This window comes from Falco punctatus (genome assembly GCF_963210335.1).
Source record: "Falco punctatus genome assembly, chromosome: 3".
Classification (NCBI taxonomy): Eukaryota; Metazoa; Chordata; class Aves; order Falconiformes; family Falconidae; genus Falco; species Falco punctatus.
Genome location: NC_137582.1, coordinates 96,080,087 through 96,103,018, shown reverse-complemented (window position 1 = coordinate 96,103,018; position 22,932 = coordinate 96,080,087). Strand labels below are relative to the sequence as shown.

General features: G+C 43.8%; 1 protein-coding gene across 1 annotated transcript in view; it reads right to left on the bottom strand.

The window, feature by feature from the left end:
* TMEM170B (transmembrane protein 170B) overlaps nucleotides 1-9,493 on the bottom strand; it is an 84,724-nt gene extending 75,231 nt beyond the window's left edge. Inside the window, exon 1 of the mRNA XM_080379433.1 lies at nucleotides 9,365-9,493. Within this exon, the coding sequence (XP_080235559.1) occupies nucleotides 9,365-9,461 (97 nt within the window). The 5' untranslated portion in view covers nucleotides 9,462-9,493. The remainder of the gene's footprint in view (nucleotides 1-9,364) is intronic.
* Nucleotides 9,494-22,932: the final 13,439 nt, after the last annotated feature.

Here is a 22,932-nt window from a genome sequence, read left to right as displayed (position 1 = left end):
AACTGCTGGTATCTAATCTGCCATGGTCATGGGGAGTTTGGGAGGGAACCTCTCCTGTAGTCCTAACAGGCCTCGTCTGTTGGTATTCCCATTGTTTTTTTCTAGTGGAAGCAAATCAGCAAGGAGATGAATCAAAGGATCTGTCAATACAGAACCCAACAGTTCTGCTAGACCTACAGTTTGGCCATAGAGAAATAAGCCTTAGAAGATAGTAAAAAAGTTTACTTCCCTGCAAAGTAAATCACATACAATTTCAGGTGGGAAAACCCTGTCAGGAATGAACATTTTCATTCTTCTAGCATACATCAGAAGAGCTGCCAGAGATGACCCTTTCATCGAAAGATGTCACAAAAACAGATTCCTAACAGCTCAAAACACTATTCTATTAAAATATCAACTAAGCTGTCCCATGGAGGATCATTTCCATGAGGACCAAATAGACTGTTCACAGGTAACAAATAATAATTTTAGAGGTATGGACTGAGCAGACTAGTTCAGCAATAGACTGAACAGGTCCTCAAGTCTAAACTGCTTTGGCAACACTGGCAGTGAAATCACCCACAAGGTCTATGCTCGATTTTACCATATGAGTAACCATGAAGAACAGAAATTAGAAAGAATGTATCTAGTAGGCAAGACCAAGCATTGCCTTGCTTGCAGATGTTGATCTCCGAAGACCTTCCACCTACAAGGTATTATGTGCCTATTCTTCAGTCTCCCAATTTAGTTCTCCACAGTAATGTGGTTGAGCCCATCTCCCAGATTACTCAGAGAAGCACAAAATTAAACTGTTGGCAGGTGAACATGATGCTGAATGCAGCTTTAAAACTTGTTCTTATACAAAAGAGGGTGTTTTGCTTTGTGTGCCAGTAAATACTGTAGCGGAAATGCTGTCTATTCTCTGGACACAACATCCTTTCCTGCAATTAAGTCTGTCACACAATTTCCATACCACTCAGCATACACTAATAAGCAAATTACTCAGTAAAAGAGGCCTGGATTATCAGGACAGTGCTGACAATATTCTTGACCCAAATTTTCATTTCTCTTGAGTAAGACAGATTGCAGGAGATGAAACATCAACTATCAAAAAAAAAATCAAGGACCTCTGCAATATTACTAAAGATAACCTGATACTCCAGAGATACTCTGAGAACACATATTTCAAATCTGCAGTTGAAGAAAATGCTTGGTTCTTAGGTAAGGTTACACAACAACCGCAGGCTTCTAAGACTGGCAAACACTCCATAACTATGACAATGGGGTATTGATCAGTATCATCCCATCAGTCCTTCCACAATCTAAAAACAAACTTCTGGAAGGTGTGCTGTCATGGATACTGACTTCAGGTACATATCAACTGATTTCATAAAACTGCATCAGAATGAGACAAACTCATCCTCATTTAACATGAATCCAAACACTGGCAGACTCCATCATTCCAGGTGAGGGGGGACCTGCAATTATGGCAGCCTATTCAGCAGCCAGTTACTCTAGAGTGAGCTGCCAATATATAGATATGCTACGGGGAGAAGCAGCAAAGCTCTTGACATTGTCTCTCAGCAAATGTACCTGGGGGACGCTCTAGACACTGAAAGCTGCACTTCCAGTCATTCTCTCCTAAAATACCATTGCAGCTGAAAAGCTTGAAACTGGACCAAGAAAGTCCGACTCTTGAGACAGTGCCATTCCCTGTTAACATCCACAGAGTTTATAGGCATTGCACCACCTTTCAGGAAATCAGTGTCTGCAGACATTGTCAGCCCCCAACAGCTAGAAAAGGCAACCGATTTCCAGTCTTTGACCTTCCCAGACTTATTAGGATGAGTCTATTTTTAGAAGATTATGGGAAAGCTAACTACTGCTCTGTAACTAAGGCACCAAAAATATTTACAAACCTTTAAACAACAAAATAGCTGCACAGTGAGCAACTATCTTAGGTCTTTTTTAATTTTTTCCTGGTTTCAGCAGGGATGGAACTAACCTCCTTCTTAGTAGCTAGGGCAGTGCTGTGTTTTGGGTCTGATTTGAGAACGATGTTGATAACCCACTGATGTTTTTAGTTGCTGCTGGGTAATGTTTATACTAAGTTAAGGACTTCTGTTTTCTTGGGCCCTGCCAGCCAGAGGGCTGGATGGGCATGGGAAATTGGGAGGGGACACGGCCAGGACAGTTGACCTGAACTAGCCAAGGAGGTATTCCATACCATGGGACATCATGCTGGGTATATAAACGGGGGGGGGGGGAAGGTTTGGAAGGTGTGATTGTTGCTGCGGGACTTACTGGGCATCAGTCAGCAAATGGTGAGCAGCTGCACTGTGCATCACTTGTTCTTCCTTCCTCCCTTTTCCTTTGGTTTTTATCCTTTTCCCCACCTTTCCATTATAACTGTTATTATTGTTGTTGTTGTTACCTTTTTATTCTGTTTAAATTATTAATTTGTTCTTATCTCAATCCTAGAGTTTTACATTTCTTTCCGATTCTCCTCCCCACCCCTCTGGGTGGGGGGGAAGTGAGCAAGCAGCTGTGTGGTGCTTGGTTGCCAGCTGGAGTTAAACCACAACAACATTCCAAATAGAGCTCAAGGAAAATCAGCATCACCTCTCACTTTGTATTTAAGCCACCAGACATGAGACTAGAACCAGCCCCAAATGTCCTGTTGGGTAACAGAATATAAACTTGAGTTCTTTGATACACACTTCCTTCTCCTGGTCCTTAAAAGCAACGCACATGTTGAATTCATTCAGAAGGAAATCAGAGAACACCCAGAAATATTCCTTGTTGCACACAAATGCAGCTGTAGTGTTTAAAGAAACCAGTGAGAAACCAGCACTTCAGAGGCTTAGGTTGCCAAGTCAGTGGTATTGTCAAGTCAGTGATGCAAGAAATACAGGTAGTTACACACACCTGCAATAACCCAGTACTTTCTTACTATAAATTATCCATAATACCTTATAATGTTGCCAAATTGACTGTAGATGCTAAAACTTGTAGGTATTCAGAAGACTTGGAGGCGAGTGGGGTGGAATGGGGGAACACCTTCAAGTCCAGCTGAAGGCAAGAGGGAGGAAGAATCAAAACTTTGAGAAGGAGACAGAAGGGGGAAGTGACAGTTGTGGACAAAAAAGGTAGGGACATACACCTATGATACTTCTATTTGCAGAGGGCAGGCAGCAGTGTGAGGGACATAGCAAGCAGTGGAATTAATTGTCTGTGTCCTGTAAGTAGGCAAATAACTCAAGAGTTCATCTTCTATTTGGAGTTGATTTGGGCAACTATCAAATATACATGCTCTAGATTATGCACCCTTTACCAAATGACATACTTAAATCTGTTAAATTAAAGTAGCTGAAAAGCTTTTCTTTATCAAGTTACTAGACAAGCTATGAGCAGATGGACTAGAAGGGTTGGGTTTTTCATTCCTCCCCTGCCCTCACACACACACACGTTCTCACTAGAGATCCTCACCTGCTGCAACAAGAACTGGATTTTAAAAGCAAAGGAAGACAAAAGTCTCCCTGAACAGGAAACAAAGTACAACTCTGCTACTTAATCTTGCAGTTGGAACTATTCTAGCATCTTCCCTCAGCACCAAGATCCTCTAAGTTTCCTACAGAGGCATTATAGGATTTTTTTTTGAATGGTTATTAGCAATGAATAGACAATAATTTATATTTTGTATCAGGATGCAACAATAGAAAAAAGGAATAACCACACTACTCAAATATTCTGGAATGACAGCTTACCTAATCATCATATGACAGTAGCATTTCAAAATCCGATATCAAAGAAATTGAGAACTTGATCACACAAAGCTTTTTAATCATTCATTTAGATCATCTCTTTCTTCCTCTTGCAAAGGTGGCTTTTCTTGTGAGGGACTCAATTCAACAGCAGCATAACTTTCAGAAAACTTACAAGACATACAAAATCAGAGCCTTATAATAATAATTTATGAACCTTTTCTCAGTCATCTTTGTCATGTTAAAGTTGCTGTTAAAAAACAAAAAAACTGCAATTCAAAGAATTTTATCAATTGACTTATTTTACATAAGTGTTTCCTGTTCTTTAGGTACAGACTACACATTTATTAGCAATTTTTCTGAATACAAGAATTTTCTTTGTCTTCCTGAATAGGTACTATCCACTTGGCTAAACCACCACCTCACTTCATTAAAACATCACCTTAGTCTGGGAAGCTGAAACAGGACAAATCACTTTTTAGTACCTTCCCTAGGAAAGGCAGGAAAAATCATCCTTTCTTATCCTGCTTTATTTACTCTTTTTAAGCCTGGTAGTTCAACACACTCACTTATTTACTTCTGCTGATTAACTGGGCCAGTGATGAAGACAACAGAGTAAGGTGTTTAACACAGATTACCAAGGTAAGGAGGACAGCCCATCTTTTAAGCAAACTAGAGGCGGCTACAAGCTCCACAAACCTAGAGGACAATACAGTCATTCTTATCCTGACATGCTGAGGGCAGAGAACTTGTTGCAAAACTTTAAGCAAAGAATGGGCTGGGGATAACAGAGATGCCACTAGGAAACAGAGAATGTGGACCTCTGAACACAAATGGGCCAAACTTTGATTGCTCAAAAATACCCGAGTAGTTGAGAGCTTTTTTTGCAATACCTATATGGGCAAGGAAGTGAGACTGAAGTGTCTTAAACAGCTGTACCAGCACGTTCTTATGTCCTATATACTAACTGATTGACACTTTAAGAGGTATAACTTTACCTAAATGATCACTGTTGCTACCTTGATTAAAAAAAGCACACTGTCAAAAAATTTCAGTCTTTGCGTAGCTAATACTAATTAGCTTGCTGTTTTGGCGATACAAACATTCAGTCAAGTCCTCATAGAGCTAGTGAAGAGACACAAATAGAATAAAATTTTTAAAAAACCTTCCAACTTCTTTTGCATAACCCTAAGAGTTTCAAAGCTTACTTTCAGTGTATCCAAAACACAACTTATTTGTAAATAAAATTCTACAGTTCCCAAAGAAATACAGGGAACTAGGAAAGATCCAGTACTTACTGGCTTACAAGCACATCCAATCTATTGCACAGATGCCATAGGTTTTCTAATAAGGACAACTGCGACCTATTTTTCAGGTTGATTTTAAATTCTCAGCACTTAACCACTACCTTAAACCTTGTTTTCAGTTTATGTTCCTTTCCACTGGTTTGATTTGGGTGGGGATTTTTTCTACCTTAAAAGCTGCAAGGCTCAAATGGCTTTTAAATCATGCCCTATCACTCCAGTTTTAGAGGCGTATTTTGTTGATTTAGGTATTTATACATATTGGATACATATCATACATTATGCTTGTGTACTATATATATACATTATACCTATATTAGTGTAGATATACACAACCTTCAAGACTAGAAAAAGAGCTTTTAAAGCATGCCAGAGTTAAGAATAGCATTCATATTACTTCCATCATATCAACACTTGAAGTTGCACATTCCAGCAACAGCTTCATCCTGGGCAAACCAAAATGCAAACACACAAAGTCTATAAACGCTAACAATTTCAAGTATTAGCTATATAAATGAGCATGCTGTCCTACTGCCACTCAGCATCAATAAACGTGGAGTACCTCCTTAGCTCTTCATCTTCAGCATTTTTCTTTTCCTCTAGCCCTTAGCTTGTTTTGCCAAATAAATAATGATCGCCTATAACATTTCATAAATCAAAACAGATTACTCCAAAAAAAATTATCTCTTGAGATTTTGATCTATGCACCCAACCTACCATCTACTACTCAGATAAAGAAAGGACAGTATATTATACCTGCAAATGTAAATCAGTTTTTTACATATAACAGTATTTCCTCCATCACTGGGTCCCTTTCCTTAATTATTGTATTAACCAGTACTTTCAAAGTTAACAGGACTATACAGGCAAACTGTTCTTTGGAGATGCTGATTGTTTTGCTGCATTAAGCAGAAGAGAAGCAATTGCTCAACAGTATTTAAATCGTAAATTACAGATTAGTCCTCTCAGGTTACAGGATAGGGGACAAAGACATCATCCAGACAATCAGGGATGAATATGTAGAAGATAGAACTTAGGGGGAAAAAAAGAATAAAAATTTAACAGACAAGGAATACCTTCAATGTGGCACCCATAATCTCTTACAAATGTTCACTTTCAACAAATTCAGGAGTTACTACTGTCTAGCACTTTAAAATTATAGACTTTTATTTCAAAGCGTATAAAAACAGTTGCTGGAGTCTTGAGCTCACCACCTTAGGACACCAGGAGGAAGAAAACTCTGACTTCAGAAGTCAATACAGTACAACACAAGCTTTTTTCCCCGCCCATAAACTTCTCTGCACGCAGTGAAAACAACATTCTCCCCACACCTCCTCAGTGGCTAATACAAAACCTACTCAGACCAGAAGCTTGTACCTTTTGCACATGCAATAACCAGATGCAAACAAAACATCTACGTTGGTTACAGGAAGAGTAGAAATATCACCAAGTTCTTTATTGTGGAAGTAGCCTTTAAAGAAATAATTTATTTTAATGGGTACTCAAACTGGGATTATTATTTTCTTTTCAGTTCAGATTCAGCTACTGCCCAACTTCTTCTAGCAAACGCTGATCTAATACTAACTCTAAAACACAACCCATTCACACAAAGGGGCTGTTCTTGGGATTTGCTGGAGGAGGTAAAGCAGGGTGATGTAAAAGACACCTCTCCCATGGTTACTACAGCCTTACCTTCACCTCCCAAGTCAAGGCAGGAAAACACAAAACAAAGTACATTGTGTTGGTGGGCCTAGATTCAGCTACAACGAACAGTGCTTGCAGGTTTAGCTATTGCAGTGTGTTGTGATTGTGGCAGGAATTAAATTGTTTGCGGTCTCCTGGGTACTTTGGGCCATATATGAAAGACAGAATTTCTTTTTCTTGAACCTAGATCAGATATAAGGTATAAAAAAATAATGGCTCAGCTTCTCATTAAGAGGAAAAAAACCACCAAAATTAAACCATTCATGTTTGTAGCATTCCTGATTTAGGCTGGAGTTCATATCAGGTTCCTGTTGAAAGTTTTGACAAAATAATGCATTTTTAAGAAGGATGTTGATAAAATTTTACAGCTTTGTGCAAACATAATCAACACTGTTTAGATAAACACGGTAAATTTTTACTTGTGCAACTTACAAGCCAAGTCCAGACCACAACTTTTTAGTCTAAAAGTATGTACAACACAGTCTTAAAGAATATTCATGGAGCACTGTATATTTATGAAATTTTTTTCCCAGTACTCTGAAGGAGTTTCTCCTTATACTTTACAGAGATGGAAAAGCAAATAAATTAAGTAGTCAAACAAGACAAACTCATTCACACAGCTGTTTTCTTAGCATCAAAAAAAAGAATTTATGTTTCTGAACAAAGAGTTTACTTTGGTAAGTATTTCAGGAGCGTTTTACCTAAGTTTAACAACAATTATTTGTTTAATATTAATTCTTCTATTAAAAACAATCTCCTAAGATATAATCGGTAACAGTGTATCTTATATAGAAAATCCAGTGAAATTATTAACTGTCAACAGTCCTTAAATTCAGTGCAACAGGCTGGCATTCAAGTTCCAATTCAAGAACTGTAGCGCAACTACAACTGACACAGACAATCTCCAACAACACTACCAGGGATAAGTCATTATTTTTCAGATTCTTTTAATTAAAAAGAAAACCCATTCCACATTAAAAATACCTTGCACAACCCCTCGTTATATTGCAAAAGTGTCAAGAAACAAGCTGGCTTATTGCAAAAGAATGAAGAAACAAACTGTTTTGCTTACTTAACACACAGCACTGAATTTCACAGAAATGTGTATGTTGCAAAATGTTCTAATAAGAAAAACTTTATAGAGGATGTCTGGCACAAAGAAAAATTAAAGGGGAAGTTCACAATGGATTTAAGAATACAAGATGTATTTATAAGTATGTAAAAATACTCAGAAAATGAGTTGTATTAGTGTGGTGACACACTAGTATCTGGAAAACAATTATCAGACATCTTAAGTTCACGGATCAAATACAACAAAAAAATCTCTATAACCTTTTCATTACATTTACAAGAACAAGTAAAGTAATAAAGCCTAGGATGATCACTTTGTTTGCTACAGCTCCAACTTCACCTAGACCTCTATTTTCATCATACTTCTTCCACCTTGAATAGATTATAAATATTTATATATATATATCAATCATTACTATACAGGGGGGGAAAGATGGCATAAGAGTGTCTCATTAATATTAGAGTATTTTCATAAATATTTAAAATACATCCCCTTCATCAACATTTTCCACTAATCCATCACCACCTGACATACCCCTATACCAAGAAGAAAGAATTCACCCAGTAACATCTCTGCTACTGACACCAAATCTCTGCTTATTCAGAGCTGGAAGCTTATGATTTTGTTTACCCCTGGGCAGAATAGGAGATCAGAAGATACACCTCTCCACTACATGCCATGGGTCTCACAGAAGTCCACATCCAACTTTGAGCATGAGATTAAGCAGAAAAAAAGCCAGCTCTTGCCAAAGCCAGCTAAAGCTCCCCTCTCCTAACAGAGGGGGAAGCCCTGGCTCTGCTTTGGTTCACAGAAGTTTTTCAGAAAAGCACAGCCTAAGAACCCCTGATGCTCAAGATTATGTCTATGAGTCAGGAAACCTCTGCCACCTCCTTAACTCCTACAGCTCCCATTGTCCATGGAGCTGGTGGTGGGGTGGGGGAGAAGCCTCCAATTCCCCGTTTCTCTGGGTTTTTTGTAGGGTTTTTTTTTTTCATAGCTGTCAAACGCCAACAAGCATCTATCCAAAACCCACCCAAACCAAACCACTCCCCCAAACATACTCCAGCCTTCCATACATATTTATATATTCACACATGCTTCCTACAACCCTTTACTCACACACAGGGATCTACCAGCTCGCTCATATACACATACCCTATACCATTAGCCTTTTATTATATCTATACTACAAAAGTGAGCGAACACAGTCACACCCTCGGCTTCTTTACTCGAGCAGACCCGGGCACACAGCCCAGTCCTCCCGCCGCCGAACACGCAGCTCCCTCCCGTTCCCCCGGGGATAAACACACGTTATGTAGGTGCCCAAGGAGCACCTCGGCCCGCTCGCACACAGCCGGCTCGGGCACACAGCCCCCCGCCATGCCACACACCCACGCCCGCCATTGTGTGCCGCGGGGGTCGCTCCCCCGCCCCGCCGGGCCCACCGCCCCCCCCCCGCCCAGCAGCCCGCCCGCCCCGGCCCCCACGCGTGCGGCAGGGCCAGCCCCCCCGCCGCCCCGCACGCCCACCGCCGCCGTTACCGGTGAGGTGGCGGAGGACGGTGCCGTGAGCCCACAGGCTCAGCACTTGCTGCACCGACAGGTTGATCATGGAGTTGTCTCCCGCTTCCACCTTCATCGCGGCGGGCGGGCCGGCGGCCTCTCCGCCGCCGCTCCTCAGCCGGGGGGGACGGGCGGCAGCGGCGGCCTGGCGCCGGGCGCCTCTCGCCGCCGGACCGCGGGGCGGGAGGGCTGCGGCGGGGAGGCGCGAGAGGGCGGGGAGGCGGCAAAGGGGCCTCCGCGCCGCGGGGGAGACATCGAGGACGGAGGAGGAGATAGCGGCTGGGGAGGGGGAGTCGAGCGATCGGGCCGGCCGCTGGCGCTTCCCCGCGGTTCAGGGGCAGGGCGGGGCGGCCCCGAGGTGCGAGCCGCCGGCGGGGGCGGCCGGCAGGGCCCGCGCGGAGCCCGTCGCCGCCTCCTTCTCCATCGGTAACGGCCGCCGCCTCGCCAACGGCGCCGTCACGCCGGCCGCGGGCATCACCTGGAGCGGGGCGGCTGCCAGGCCCCCCCGCCTCACGCGGGCGGCTCCGTGCAGCAGCGGCCCCGCCCGCGGCCGAGGGGAGAGGGCGGCGCGTGCCGCCCGCGGCTCCCGCCGCGAGACGCCCGCCGCCGCCGGAGGGGCGGGAGGGGGAGGGGTGGGGCGGCCCCGCGCAGGCGCGGGGCGGGGCGCGGGCACCGCCGCCGCCCGGGGTGTGGGGAAGGGGCAGCGGCCCGGCGACCGTTAAGCAGCGCGCGAGCCGCACGCCTCTCCCTGATTGGCCCCGGCCGCGGGGGCGGGCTGGCCCCACGTGCCGCTGGCGGCCGCTCGGGCCGGTGGGGCCGCCCGGGGCCCGCTCACCTGGCGGGCGGGACCGGCCCGGGACCGGCAGTTAAGAGACGGGGCGGCTCTTCCCCGCGGCGTTAAAGCGCCAAGCTCCGGGGAGCGCGGGCGTTAGCAGCCCGCGGCGGGTCTGAGGCTCCCCGGCCGCCCCCGGTCGCCGCTGAGGAGAGGTAAGGGCGCGGTGAGCTGCGGGGCCGGGCCGGGCAGCCGGGGCGCACAAGGTGCATGCTGCCCGGGACGGCCGGAGCTGCCGCAGCTCGGGTGATAACCGGCTGTGCCGCCGAGGAGCTGTCATCATGAGGCAGCATCCGGCGCTGCGACATCCCCGCCTGTTCGTCTGAACCCCGGAGCTCTACAGGCCCTGCTGCTGCCGGTTAAGGCCCTCCGAAGTTAGAAAACGTGAGAAAGCTTGCGCAAATCTGGATTCTGTAACCATCCTTCAGTTAGTTCCTTTGCTTTAAAGAATTAATTAAAAGATGCAGTCTTTAAGCTGAATGCTGCCCCTTCCAAAGCCCAGGATGCATAGCTCTTAGTGATTCAATAGCCAGCAATTTCCCCCTCATTCTTAAATATGTGTCCCCACGCCGTATTCAGCGCGCGCATTTCCTCACTGGCCTTCCTTCAACAGTGCTTGCTATAGTTCTTCATTTTATGTCAGCATCCTTTGATGTAAGGGTAAAGTAATTTGCAATTTATAGATAAAGAGCCACAGCCAATAAATCGGCTAATATCCTGCTTGATGCCAATGACCTGGTTTTTTTTCAGACAGACTATTGCGGGATGTTTGGCTCAGTGGACCGCTCCCAAAGCCTTTTGTTTGCTGCTGACAATGCTTGGCATTTCTGCAAATAGGTATCAAGCCAGGCAATGAGAAACTCACAGTGAACAGCTCCCTGGAGGGCTCTGGATTTGACTGATCAAGCACAGGATCACTGCGATGGATAAAGAACGCAGCTGCTGAGCCAGGTCCTGTTCTGTGATTGAGGGTAGGTCCTCCCCTCGTCCCGCAATCCTGCCACCTTACAGTTGCGTAATTCAGGCCTCACAGAAAATGATTGCTTTCATTACACGCTAGCGATTCATTTTTAGGGCAGAATTGTTCCATACTTTGAGTAGGGCTCAGTGAGAAAATAAAGTATTGCTTACGTTTGTATGTGAAACGTCCAAAGAAGTGTTTAGAAACAGTTATTCTGGTTTATTCCTTTTAACTTCTGCATGCTGAACTTTGAGAAAGCAAACATTTTTCAATGTGCTTAGAAATATCCCCAACCTTCAATCTGTACTGTAGACCAATGCCCCAAGAACAAGTATACTCTAAGGGACACTGTGGTGTAATAAGAGAAACTCTCAGACAAAAGGAAAACCAATGTTTTGTGAATATTTTAGCTTAGAAACCCTATCGTCACCTACTGACAGATGTCGGCAAGACCATCTGGTAGGCCAGAGGCTTATATGGGAGCATGCACCTATTTCGCAGCGTGCCTTGGACGAAGCAGCAGAAACAACCACAATTCATCTCTCCATACTGTGACTACATACAAGCAGGGGCTTGGCTTGTGGCCAGTGTTTTGTCCTCAGCAAGACATCTCACCTGGGAGGTGTTGCCATGGAAGTCCTGAGAGTATTTGCTCCCTGTGGGGATTCTTATGAGCTCTGTAGGCAGCAACACGCGGAGCAACAGCGGTGACATCGAGGGGTCCCCAGCAGGGCTGAGGCAGCTGGGCTTAGGTTGCTGCTGGAGCTGTGACCCTGGGGGAGAATAAGCTGGGGACGCCTGGGCAAGGCAAGCAAAGGCAGCGATGGCTGGAAAGATCTCGAGGAGAAATCACAAGGGGCAGCAGTGCCCTGGTAGATAAAGCAGACAAAAGAGGAAAAGAAAAAAGGAAAGGAAAAGAAAAAGGAACACGATCTTAGTATTTAATCAGATAGGGTAAGGGATTAAAAAAGTTAAATTGATGTTTTGTGAAGGCCTGATAAGACCACTCCATACCCTTGTGGTACCTTGGGATGGGGGACAACGACTGGGACGGCAGAGGACGTGGGAACAGACCAGGGATGGCGGCTGCGTAAGGGGGCTCGGGGGCCTTGCTGGCAGCCTGGCAGGAGGAGGGGGACACCCGGCCCCGATAAACAGAAACGAGTAGGAGCAGAAGTTAGGTTTGTAACCGCAAGAAAAGCTGGGGGCGAGGGGAGGCCACCCCACAGACAACCCCCCCTGCGGTACGGGCACAGCCGACGTTCCCACGGCGGGGCGGTCCCGGGCCCGCCCGCCTGCGCCCCCTGACGGCCGTCTCCCCTCACGGCCGGCGGCAGCGGGGCCGGGGTAGCGCTGGCCCGGCAGGCAGCGCTCAGCGCCGCGGGGTAGTTAAAGCCTTGAAGTACTTTACGAAAGTACGAACGCACCGATGAAGAGGTCCTTGAGGAACGCCTGCACTCTTACACACGGACTAATCCTTATTCCAGACGATCTCGCTTTCCTTCCAGCATAACTCCTGCTCCCCGTTTCCCTCACAGAAGCCGGGAGATTTGGAAGCTTCCCTGAGCTGCGTGGATGTGAAGCACTCCAAGGAGCTGGCCGTAAACCCCGACTTCAGGCGAGGGAAATTAGTTTTACAGGTGGAGGAGCAGGGTCAGCTTAGCTTCTCTGCCCCGTGAAAGAATAGAATATGTCTACATAAGCTGTTGCTAACGTCTGGTATTGCTTTCAGAAGCTGAAGAAATAATGATAAATTTGATCGGAGAGCCCTTGGCTGAATCATTTTCCACTTGGAAAGGTAATGCTGTTCAAAATGAACCCATTTCTTAAGTCACGTCTTTTTAGGGAAACAAATGACACAGAGCATCCTGCATCGTTACATTTTGAAACAAATATATTCACATTTTTGCATCATGAAATCAAGCTTTTTCGTCATTCTAAAAAGTCAAAATTGAAACAACATGTTCCGGTGCCCTTGAAGACAAAAATTTCCACTCAGGTTTTTCTAACCAGCACTAGCCATGCAGGCTGACCAGCACTGCAGGTAAAGAGCATTTTTTCCTGAATGGATAACCCCAGCACTGTTCAGTTATCAGGCCATTTTTTTCCCCCCACTTCAAAAGGATTATTTTTAGCCTATGATTCAAGTTGCTGACATTACCAAGTGCAGATAATAAATGAGTACCTCAGACGTTAGCAATAGATTTCTACATACTTGCCCCCCCCCCCTCCCCCGACCACCATTTTACACACAGCAGTTACTGCTCCAACAGAAGAATTGGCAGCCACAGCTAGTTGTGGCTTGAGAACTGGGTCACTCGGAGATCATTGGCCTCGTAATCTCAGCTCTTAAAAGGCTGAAACGCGATCTCAGCCCTAGCCTTGATGATGGATGAAGACGTCTTGACGGCGATGTAGGAGAGGAAGGAAGTAAGGCGATATCACAGGCTAAATATCGCAACCCTCCCCAGCATGAAAGCAGCCTCACAGGTTGATCTAAGCCACCAAAAATCATTCCAAGAGGGCTTCCAAGGCTGCAGAGGCAGGCGGAGGTGCACAGGAGACCTCTCCAAGCACCGGTAGATGGAGCGCTGGGCACTGAAGGTCCCCCCGCACCGCCGGCTACACCCTGGACTCGTGCAGCATCTGCTGCGTGCTGCCACGGCTTTATTTGCAGTGTTATTTTAATAATAATTGAACCCACGATACCTGTGGATTGTGTTAGCAATCGGCAGTTAAAATCCCCCCCCCCCTTTTTCTTAATTAAAGCTTTGAAAGAAAAATTCATTAGTCCTGTCAAACTATCCCTCTGTAAAAGAGACTGACTTTTAGCCAGTAGTTTGCATGTATTAAAAGCCTTAAAGATTGGACCCATCATGAAATACATGTCGAAGTCTCACTAACTACTATAAAAAGACTTGTAAAGCGCTGTTGTAAATAAACTCTTGCCTAAACTGGGATCTAAATTTGGGTTTTTTTGCATTTAAGTCTGCTCTCTCTAAAGACCAACCCACGTATTTGTTTTAAACCATACCCCCACTCAGAAAAACAAGGTTTCTCCTACCCTCATTGCACGCACACACACACACACAAAGGAGTGTGCACTCACACACAGAACAGTTTTAACTCGGGACTACAGTTAATATCAACTATGCAGCTACTTATAAAAGGATTGTTTTTCACTCTGTGTGAACACTTCTAAAGGAATTTTTTCGTATGAGTAAGACTATTATCAGAGTTCACATGAAGTCTAACTTATCATTTGCATTTCCCATTTTAAGCTGGTTGAAAGTAGGCAATTACCTGTGAAAACTGTCATTGGAAAACATTTGGAATAGGCTAGCAGAAGCAACCATCGTTCAAAACATAGCTGAATCTAGTTTCACTGTTCCCTCAGGAGTTAAGTATAAAGTAAAAGTGGAGAACAACCCTTGCTCCTTGTTTCTCTTCAGTGCCATGTTCAAAAAGGTTATTGGGCTAAAATGCAAAAAGCTTACTTGCTGCAAGACTTATTTCTTTTAGAATAGCCCCTCCCCACCAACTATTTTTAAAATAATGTACTAGACTCTCGAGATCCACATCAACTTGATGCATGATAGCCACATCAGGTTTCTCATATGCTTAGGTCATTAGCTAGCAAGAATATTGTCAAGTTATTACTTCTGAAATATCCTATTTTAAAATTCTTTGGCTTGGAGTTGCTGGAAGCTTGGTAGAGAAATCTGTTCATTCTTTAAACTAATTTTTATTTAACCCTCACATACGCATGTTACTGTCCAGATAGCATATGGGTATTTACACATAGCTTCTATATACAGTCCTGGGCACTGGGTATCTAATTTGCAATACATATTTGCATTTCTTCTGTGATTCAGAATTCAAGAAAACTCAGCTTCAAAATGTCTAAATTTTGTGGAAACGTCTGTAACTTGAGCCTGCACAATTAAAGCAATAACTGCATGTATATGATCTGCAGCGCCCTTACCCTGAGCTCCATGTCTCCTCTTGTTTGCTCTTCAATCAACGCACTTTTGAACAGGCAGGAGGTGACACATTGGCACCACAAAGCAGGATATTTTCCCAAAACTCCTAATTTTCCCCCCCCCAAGGCAGCTGTGCTATGCACAAATCATTTCCATGCTTTACAATACCAGAGTCAGTTCCTAAGCAGGCTCTTCCCCCACTGACCTGGCTTCCATGGAAGTAACCTGGAAATAACTAATTGATTTCAGTGGACTTTACATTCAGTTCCAAGTGGTGGAGTTATCTGATCTTATCATATCATCTTTTCATCTGACAACTAATAATTATGTTTAGTAGAATTGTTACAGGTGTTTCTAGAGATTCAGTTGCCTTAGGGAAGAAACGGTTCCTTTCTGCCAGTAAAAAGCCACAGGTATGTATTTTTGTTCCTCTGTAGCATAAAACAGTTTTATCTAGTCTTACCCAGTTCTTGATTACCCCAACATGTTTGCAGTGCTGATTTACATAACCTAAGTGCTCATTTTATCGATACAGTCTACTTCAGATAATATCTTTAAGGGCATCCACTTCCCCTTTTTTAAAAAGTACAGCCATGCCATCATGTTTTTATCTCCCCTGGTTCCTCCAGCTCTACCACTATCCCATGAAATTCAAAATCTGACTCCTGTCTTGATTTTAATTTACTGGTTAATCTGAAATTTTTGGCACCACCACTAGTATATGCGAGTTCAGACCCTTGTGAGGTTCCCATTTGAATTCCTGGAATTTTCAAGCTGTTTTAACAAGTCTTTGAATTTTTCATCCCCTTTAGATTTTCCTCTCCTAGTTCATAGTTCAAGGTGATCATATAAATATGCCACATATGCTTTCCGAAAGTATCCACCCTCTGCATTGCTGAGCAAAATGACTCAGGGTAGAAAAAAGGAAAATAAAAATAATTTAAAAAATCATCAGCTCACGCGTACAGCAAGGGGATCCCAATGTTTTGAGGAAAAGAAAGCCCAAGTCATATGGAACTGCAGGTAGTTGTAACTGTTAAAGCAATAAATACGTGGAGTTTTGCATTTCTTTTGGGCCAGGCCTTAATACTTCATAAAATTCTGCGTGTGTGACCCAATTACACACCAGAGTTTTTCTTCTGAGTGCCTGTTCCTACTGCCTTCAATACTGCCTGACTCTTCAGTAACGTTGCTTCTAAAGAGAAGAAAAAAACGCAGTGTAACTGGGGTGCACAACCAAGAATCAGGAGACGCAGCTTCTCCAGACTACCCTCTCACTGACAGGTAAGTCACACGGCCAGACTCACATCAGACAGTATCATGCTCTGTGAATAGCCCCCTTGTCGTCAGTGGGTCCCAGAGCCTGGGTAACACTCAAAACACAAAAGACGCCTCCAAATTCTATTTGTAGTCCCTTGGGGTTTTGGTTTCTCCAACTGGAAAAAAGAGAGATAACCTTATTTGCGAGGTTTGATTCACTGACTGCTTAAAATGCACTGAAAGATTCAGATAGACAGATGAGAAGCACAAAGTATTGCCAGAGATAAATACTTTCAAGGCAGCTTTGTTACTGTTCTGGCTACCTGCCCACAGTGTTTTCATGCGATTTAATACCACTGGTAGGAGAAATATTTGATTCACTAGATTTGTAAACTCCAGGTGATTAAAAAACCTAAGGGGGGGGGGGGGGGGGGGGGTAGGGGAATGAAGTACTTGATTGAGCCAATATTTAACATCCTGTTCAGAAGCATTCTTCTGGACCCTTCTAAGTGAGCTGTTGTGATACTCAATGGTCTTAAGAACACGGAAACAGGTGAGAATGAGAATTATGCTCTCCCATTCAAAGGATGACCTTAGTCACTGTGTTTGGGTTCAGCCTCCCTCTGTGGTCTGCTGTAAGAAATCTCTTTCTTTCAGGAGGGGAAAATTTTGCCATTTGGTTGTACAGAGCACCTAGCTGATAAAGGCTTGAACCGAGAAAGCCACACAGTGCAACACCCTCTGGGTCTGGAAGCAGCAGGACACCTCTGCACGGGGCTGTGCCCGAGAGAAGGAACGCTGCCTCCCACATTTCATTCTCCTGCACTCCCAGTTCAAGCATTAGTGCAGGCTGAACTGGGTGAAAGTAATCTGCACCTGCTCGCGTGGACATGCCTTAGTCAGGGGTATTCTGTAAGCAAACACACTCACTCGTGGCCGTGCTTGCTGTCGAAAGCCCTAATTAGAGGTGCAGTTTCACAATCAGTTTAAATATGCATAAGGCTGCAATGAGGCTGGAAATTACCATCTTATATTCTTCCCTCGGGTCCTCCCCGGAGCCTGCACTGGCAAAGCTGTGCACTGAGACCTGAGTAGTGAGCTGAGGGGTCTGAAAACTGAGGTACCTATAGGAGAGGGAGGGAACAGGTAGTTAAGACAGCAGCATTCTTTTAAAACATGTGTAGCTGGATCTGTACACAAGTATGTCCAAAGTCCTTGCTTGTGTGGCAATAATGGAAGAAAGAGAAGGTAAAACAAACTTATCGCTGCTAGGAAAGGCAGGATCTGACCCCAAGTGGCAGAGTGCAATGGCAATACTCTCAGCTTAGACGATGTTAGCTTTTGACTGCAACAGTTGCTATGGCCCTGCCCTAAACATAATTCAAGTCCTGATAAGATGATAGACATCATCTCACAAACATTTTCCTCACCTTCTGCTTGCTTGGTAAGGAATAGAAAGCGTACAGCAGAATTAGTGCATGCAGGTAGCAGTCATCACAGGAATGATAACGCAAAATCAATGCATAAGGTGAACAAACTTCCTGAAGACATCAGAAATAAACCAGGTTTGTTTGTAATGTGTGCGGAATAACTAACCTGCTTTTAAATGATCCACCACTCAGGAAAACAACCCACATGATCGAGAGGAGTCCTACAAAAGACAAAGAACCACAGCCAATTTAATAAGTTGTTTTCTACAGCTAATTTTCCTGTCCCTACTCTGACATCAGGAAGAAATCTGACTCGTTTCAGGTAGACATTAGCTGTCCTGTCCTCAAATAATCTTGGAGAGCTGAGAAAGCAGGAATTCATGTATACAAATACAGCACATTTGAAAAGTATTAACTAAAGCTGGGAATAAACTATTCTCTAATGGAGGTCTCAGGCCTGATTAGCAAAGAGAAAGCCGAAGCAGATATTTTCCAAGGGAAATGTGTACAACAGAACTATTCCAGGCTTTTATGACTTGATCTTTAAAACTGGCCAAGAAGAGATTTAATTTCATTTACTTAAACAGATTACAAAAGGAAAATGTCTCACTACTCTACCCCTTTGTCAGATGGGTTCCAGAACAGAGGATTAGCTAACAGTTTGGTCTTACAGTGTGTGTACACGTACTGCCTTGCATCTGAAAGAGGAACTTGGTCAGTTTGCAAAACGAGGAGAAATACATGTTGGTCCAAGTTCTCTGTTTCTGTCAGCCTATATGGGTAAAGCAGCACAGTGGGTCAGGACGTTAGGGAAAAGGTTTTAAGCGTTGGCTTCCACTTCTCACTACATCACATAAAAAAAAAAAAAAAACAAAAACACCCTTTCTGTTTCTACTTGTTCATGTAGAGGCGAAGAAATACAGCTTCTGTAAAAAGCACCACAGTACTGCAAGTACTAATAGCATCAGTATTACAAACGCGTTAGTAACGAAATCCTCCTAACTAGGGGCTGAACCCCTGAGACAGCACGAACCCTGGCACGGAGCCTTCCAGACAGCCTGTCTGTCTGGGGAGGAAGCTGGAGTGAGTGGCTGCAACCTTCCTGCAGCCCAAGCTACCAAAGGAGAGCAGTGCTGCTCACAGCCCGGGTGGCACTAGCTGGAGAGAGCTGTGCCACCGGGGTGCGAGGGCTCAACGCCATCCATCCGCAGCTGCTGCTGCCAGAGCTCTTCTGGAGAGCTGCCCAGGGCTTACAGCTGCCCTGCCGTCACCCACCCCTCTTTCCGGGCTGCATGGCACAGTACTGGTTCGCTGCAAGGCTTGCCCAGGGTAGGGTGTGCGCTGAAGTACCTTAACTGTTGCTGCCTTGCCTTCCTTGCAGACGGGGTCCTGCCTGCAATTCTCTATAGCCATGCAGAACACTTTTTGAACTTCTCTCTCACCTTCAGCTCTTCTGTTTCTACATGTTCAGAGGCAACCCACTCCCTCCAGCCGCAGCTAAAAGCATGTGAAGGATCTTAAAGTCTAGAGTAACAATTCCTAGGTTAAAGCAAAGTTCAAGCATCTTTTAGTTGGAAATGTATATTCCTAAAGGCTTATAGTGGATGGTGCTTTGATCATTGTGTCTTTTTGGCTGTATTACTCTTGTTTTGACTTCTGCAAGTACAATCTGGTTTTCATGCCAGGGGCTTGCTGATTATATTCGGTTTTGATTTTGCAGTTTTGAAGGGATCTTTAAGAAGAGAAAATCACTGCTAAATGAAGAGGTCATTACAAAATTAGAACATCACTCACATTTCCAAACTGAGCTGAGATCTTGTTGGTGAATAACATAAGCAAGCCCATATGCCTCATAGTGGTGAACTGCATCCAATGCTCTTTTGTAAAGTAATGGAGTAGTTTTCCAGAAGGGTTTCTTGACAAAAATGTAATAATGGTGATGGAAGCCGTGATGATCAAGATAAGGAGTTTGGGCAAATCAAGACAAGTAAGCAGTTGAAGTGAAAGGCAGAGATACAGAAATCCCCTAACATAATTGAAAAAAAATATCGTTAAAAGATTGCAGAAAAAAGATAATTGCTTTAAAGCAAGACTTCAGGTCTCTGTGCAGAAATATACCTGTCTACATTGTAGATAACATGCTGTGTACAAGTGCAGTACAGCTGGCACCTGCCTGCTGACCTTTGTAGATAAGGATTATCTTATTGATCATACAATTGTTCTATTTGCATATGTGGTAATTATGTGCACTTTTTTCCCTCTGGACCTTCCAAGATAGTCTTCTTGATGAGGGTTGTGATAAAATGTCAACAGTAGAGTTACAGAGTTGAAAGTCTACTCTTCGTTTAATCAGTGCGGAGCAAGGACAACGTCTTATTACCCTGCCTTGCCATGAATTCATTGCTGAGAAGTAGCTGCCACGCATTTGTAGCTGGGTAAGGATGTGTGCACAGCCAGTTACGGCAGGATAAATGAGAGCCGATGAATGCAATCTTAGTTTACTTGCTCCTGGGCACATACCTTTCGCACTGGTCCTAAATGACCACAGCTAAAAAAATAACTTTTTTTCACCAGTAACCAAGGAATCACAAATAAATTCTGGACCCTTTTCAGCTATAGCTTTAAGTTTCATAATTTAACTTCTAATGAAGCTGGTAAAGTCAAGATCTCCAGGGAGCTGTCATCTTTAACTCCAAGTGTCTTTTCCACAGCTCTGTTCCAAAAACGCGGGGAGCTGAGGGTTGCTTTAATCATACGAGTCCTGCTGAATCTGTTAAAGCTCAGACAAACATGATGTCAGCTGCAGGCCCAGCAGGGCACTTTCAGGAGATCAGATTTCTATAAATTACAAAACCACGCTCTTTACAAGGAGCAGCAGACCTTTAATGTCAACGTTTTATAATCCAGGTCACGGTTAGTTTTTTCACCCTGTACTTAGAATAACAATCTTAGCTTGGTTGACCTAACACTGCCATACAGATGTCTGACGTAGAAAATTCAGCAGGAACATTCAGCAGTGTAATTAAAGCAACTTGTGACTTTTGGATCAAGACCAGTATTACCTTATTTATGTTCAGTATGTTATAGAAGATGAAGGCTATTATTTTGCATTCAAATTTTATTTAGAGATATTTAAGCTTAATCCCCTTCATATTGTTTTTCAGTGCACAGCACAGACTATTGCTACTTTGGGCACTGGTGGCACAATGTGGCAAAAAGCTAATCATATCCTGACTTGTAAGAACAAAACGTTAGAGAGATCTTAAACAATCAAAAAGAGCGAGGGAGGCAGAGGGAAAGGAACAGGTCCTCAGCTGGTGTACATTATGCTACATTTCATCTTTCACCACAGACCTTACAGTTGCTACAAGGTACTGTGAGATGTTTTGTAGGTTCTGATGCATGAGGGGAACTTGGTTTGGTCAGGTGATCACAGGGATGGGATTTAGCAGAGCAGATAATCCCTTTAGTCCTACACGCCAAGGGCGAATCCCTATGCTTTTTTTCCTAAGCAGGAAGTTATACTGATGTTTGATCCCATGGTTTGCAACGTCACCATTACCTCTGCTCGCTCTGATCTTCACAGGCTGAACCATAAATACAATAAGAATCCAAAAGAAACATAGAATCTGTGTGGTGGAAGGTCAGTTTTTGACATCTCAGTTATTTACTCTGTTACAGGCTCCAGTATCGACAGCGACGCTATTTGTGAAATATGAATCGCCCAGCAGAGCCTCCCCTGCCAAGGCATTAAATAGGAGATGCTGATCCTCAGTGTTTAAACAGGTATTTTGATACAAACTTTTTGTTCTGGGATGCTAATTTGAAAAGCACAACAACAAGAACAATTGACGTAGTATCATAGGCTGTTGTATGACCACCTGGAGAAATAAGTTACAGTAGCTGTGCTTGTTTTCTGCAGAACACAGTTAGATTTGGTCTTTTCTTTCTAGTAGATGGAACTAAATTTTACCCAAAAGTCTCATCAACTTTAAATGTAGCCAGATAAGAAATGCAAAGAGGTCAGCTTCAGGGAGGCATATTTGGAGAGTGTAGTCATATTCAGAACCAGTTTTTTCACCAGGTTTTTGCAACAAAGTATGATAATACAAACCCAAAGGGTCAAATTCCACACCAGAGTGAGTAGTCCAAAAATACGCTACTCTGACAGTGTTCCAAATCAGTCAAAGGGCTAGAGCCTAAATGGTCCAGGAGTATTGCCTAGGCTTTAGCCAGGTTCTCCACATAAGGCTGAAATGGCATCTTTCATGAAAACAGAAACAACAAAAAAAGCACACTTTTGAAATTGCTCCATTTATCATATTGATTCCTGTTGTACAGCCTACTGAGTTTTACATCAATCAGTTTTGGTTTCAATAAACTCAGTACCATGCAGATCTCTGTGGCAAGTTCAAAGTTACCTTTGAGATGACGCCAGATGTGCACCAAGTGTGAATGAAGAGCTCTTTGCAGAATTAACATCACAATTATCACCAATACATTGCCCGTAGTCAAAAATATGCCTTCATATTACTAACATAATAATACTACAAGCCTAGCAAAGGTCTGTTAGTGCCTATAACCTGCAACTTTTGATGTTTCAATGGCAATCTCCTGAACTTTGAATCCCTTTCTGTTTCTCATACCATATCACTGGGCACAGCCGTTTGCTCCCTCTACTCTTGCCTCCCTATCATCCAGCTGCAACTCATTTTGACTCCTCTGCTGACTCAACCACATACCACAAACGAAGTGGAAGCAAAGGTCAAACTTCAAGGCATGGTATGCATACACCTTGGGCTGGCAGTGTATAGCAGGTCCAGAAACATGCATGCTCTACCTTATGCATCCTATATCACTAGTCAGAAGGAAGAAACCCTCCGTATGCCAGTGTAGACTTTGGCTGAAAGACAATTTTCTTTTGCATTTTTATTCAGTTAATAAAGACAACAAGGCTATTGAGCTCCAGAGGATCTCTTTAGGGAGGGTAACTGAACGTTGATAGAAACGTGACTAATTCAGCATTGACTTTGCAGCCAGCATAGCTAATTACATTGGAGAATTAGTGTTTCATTGCCTAA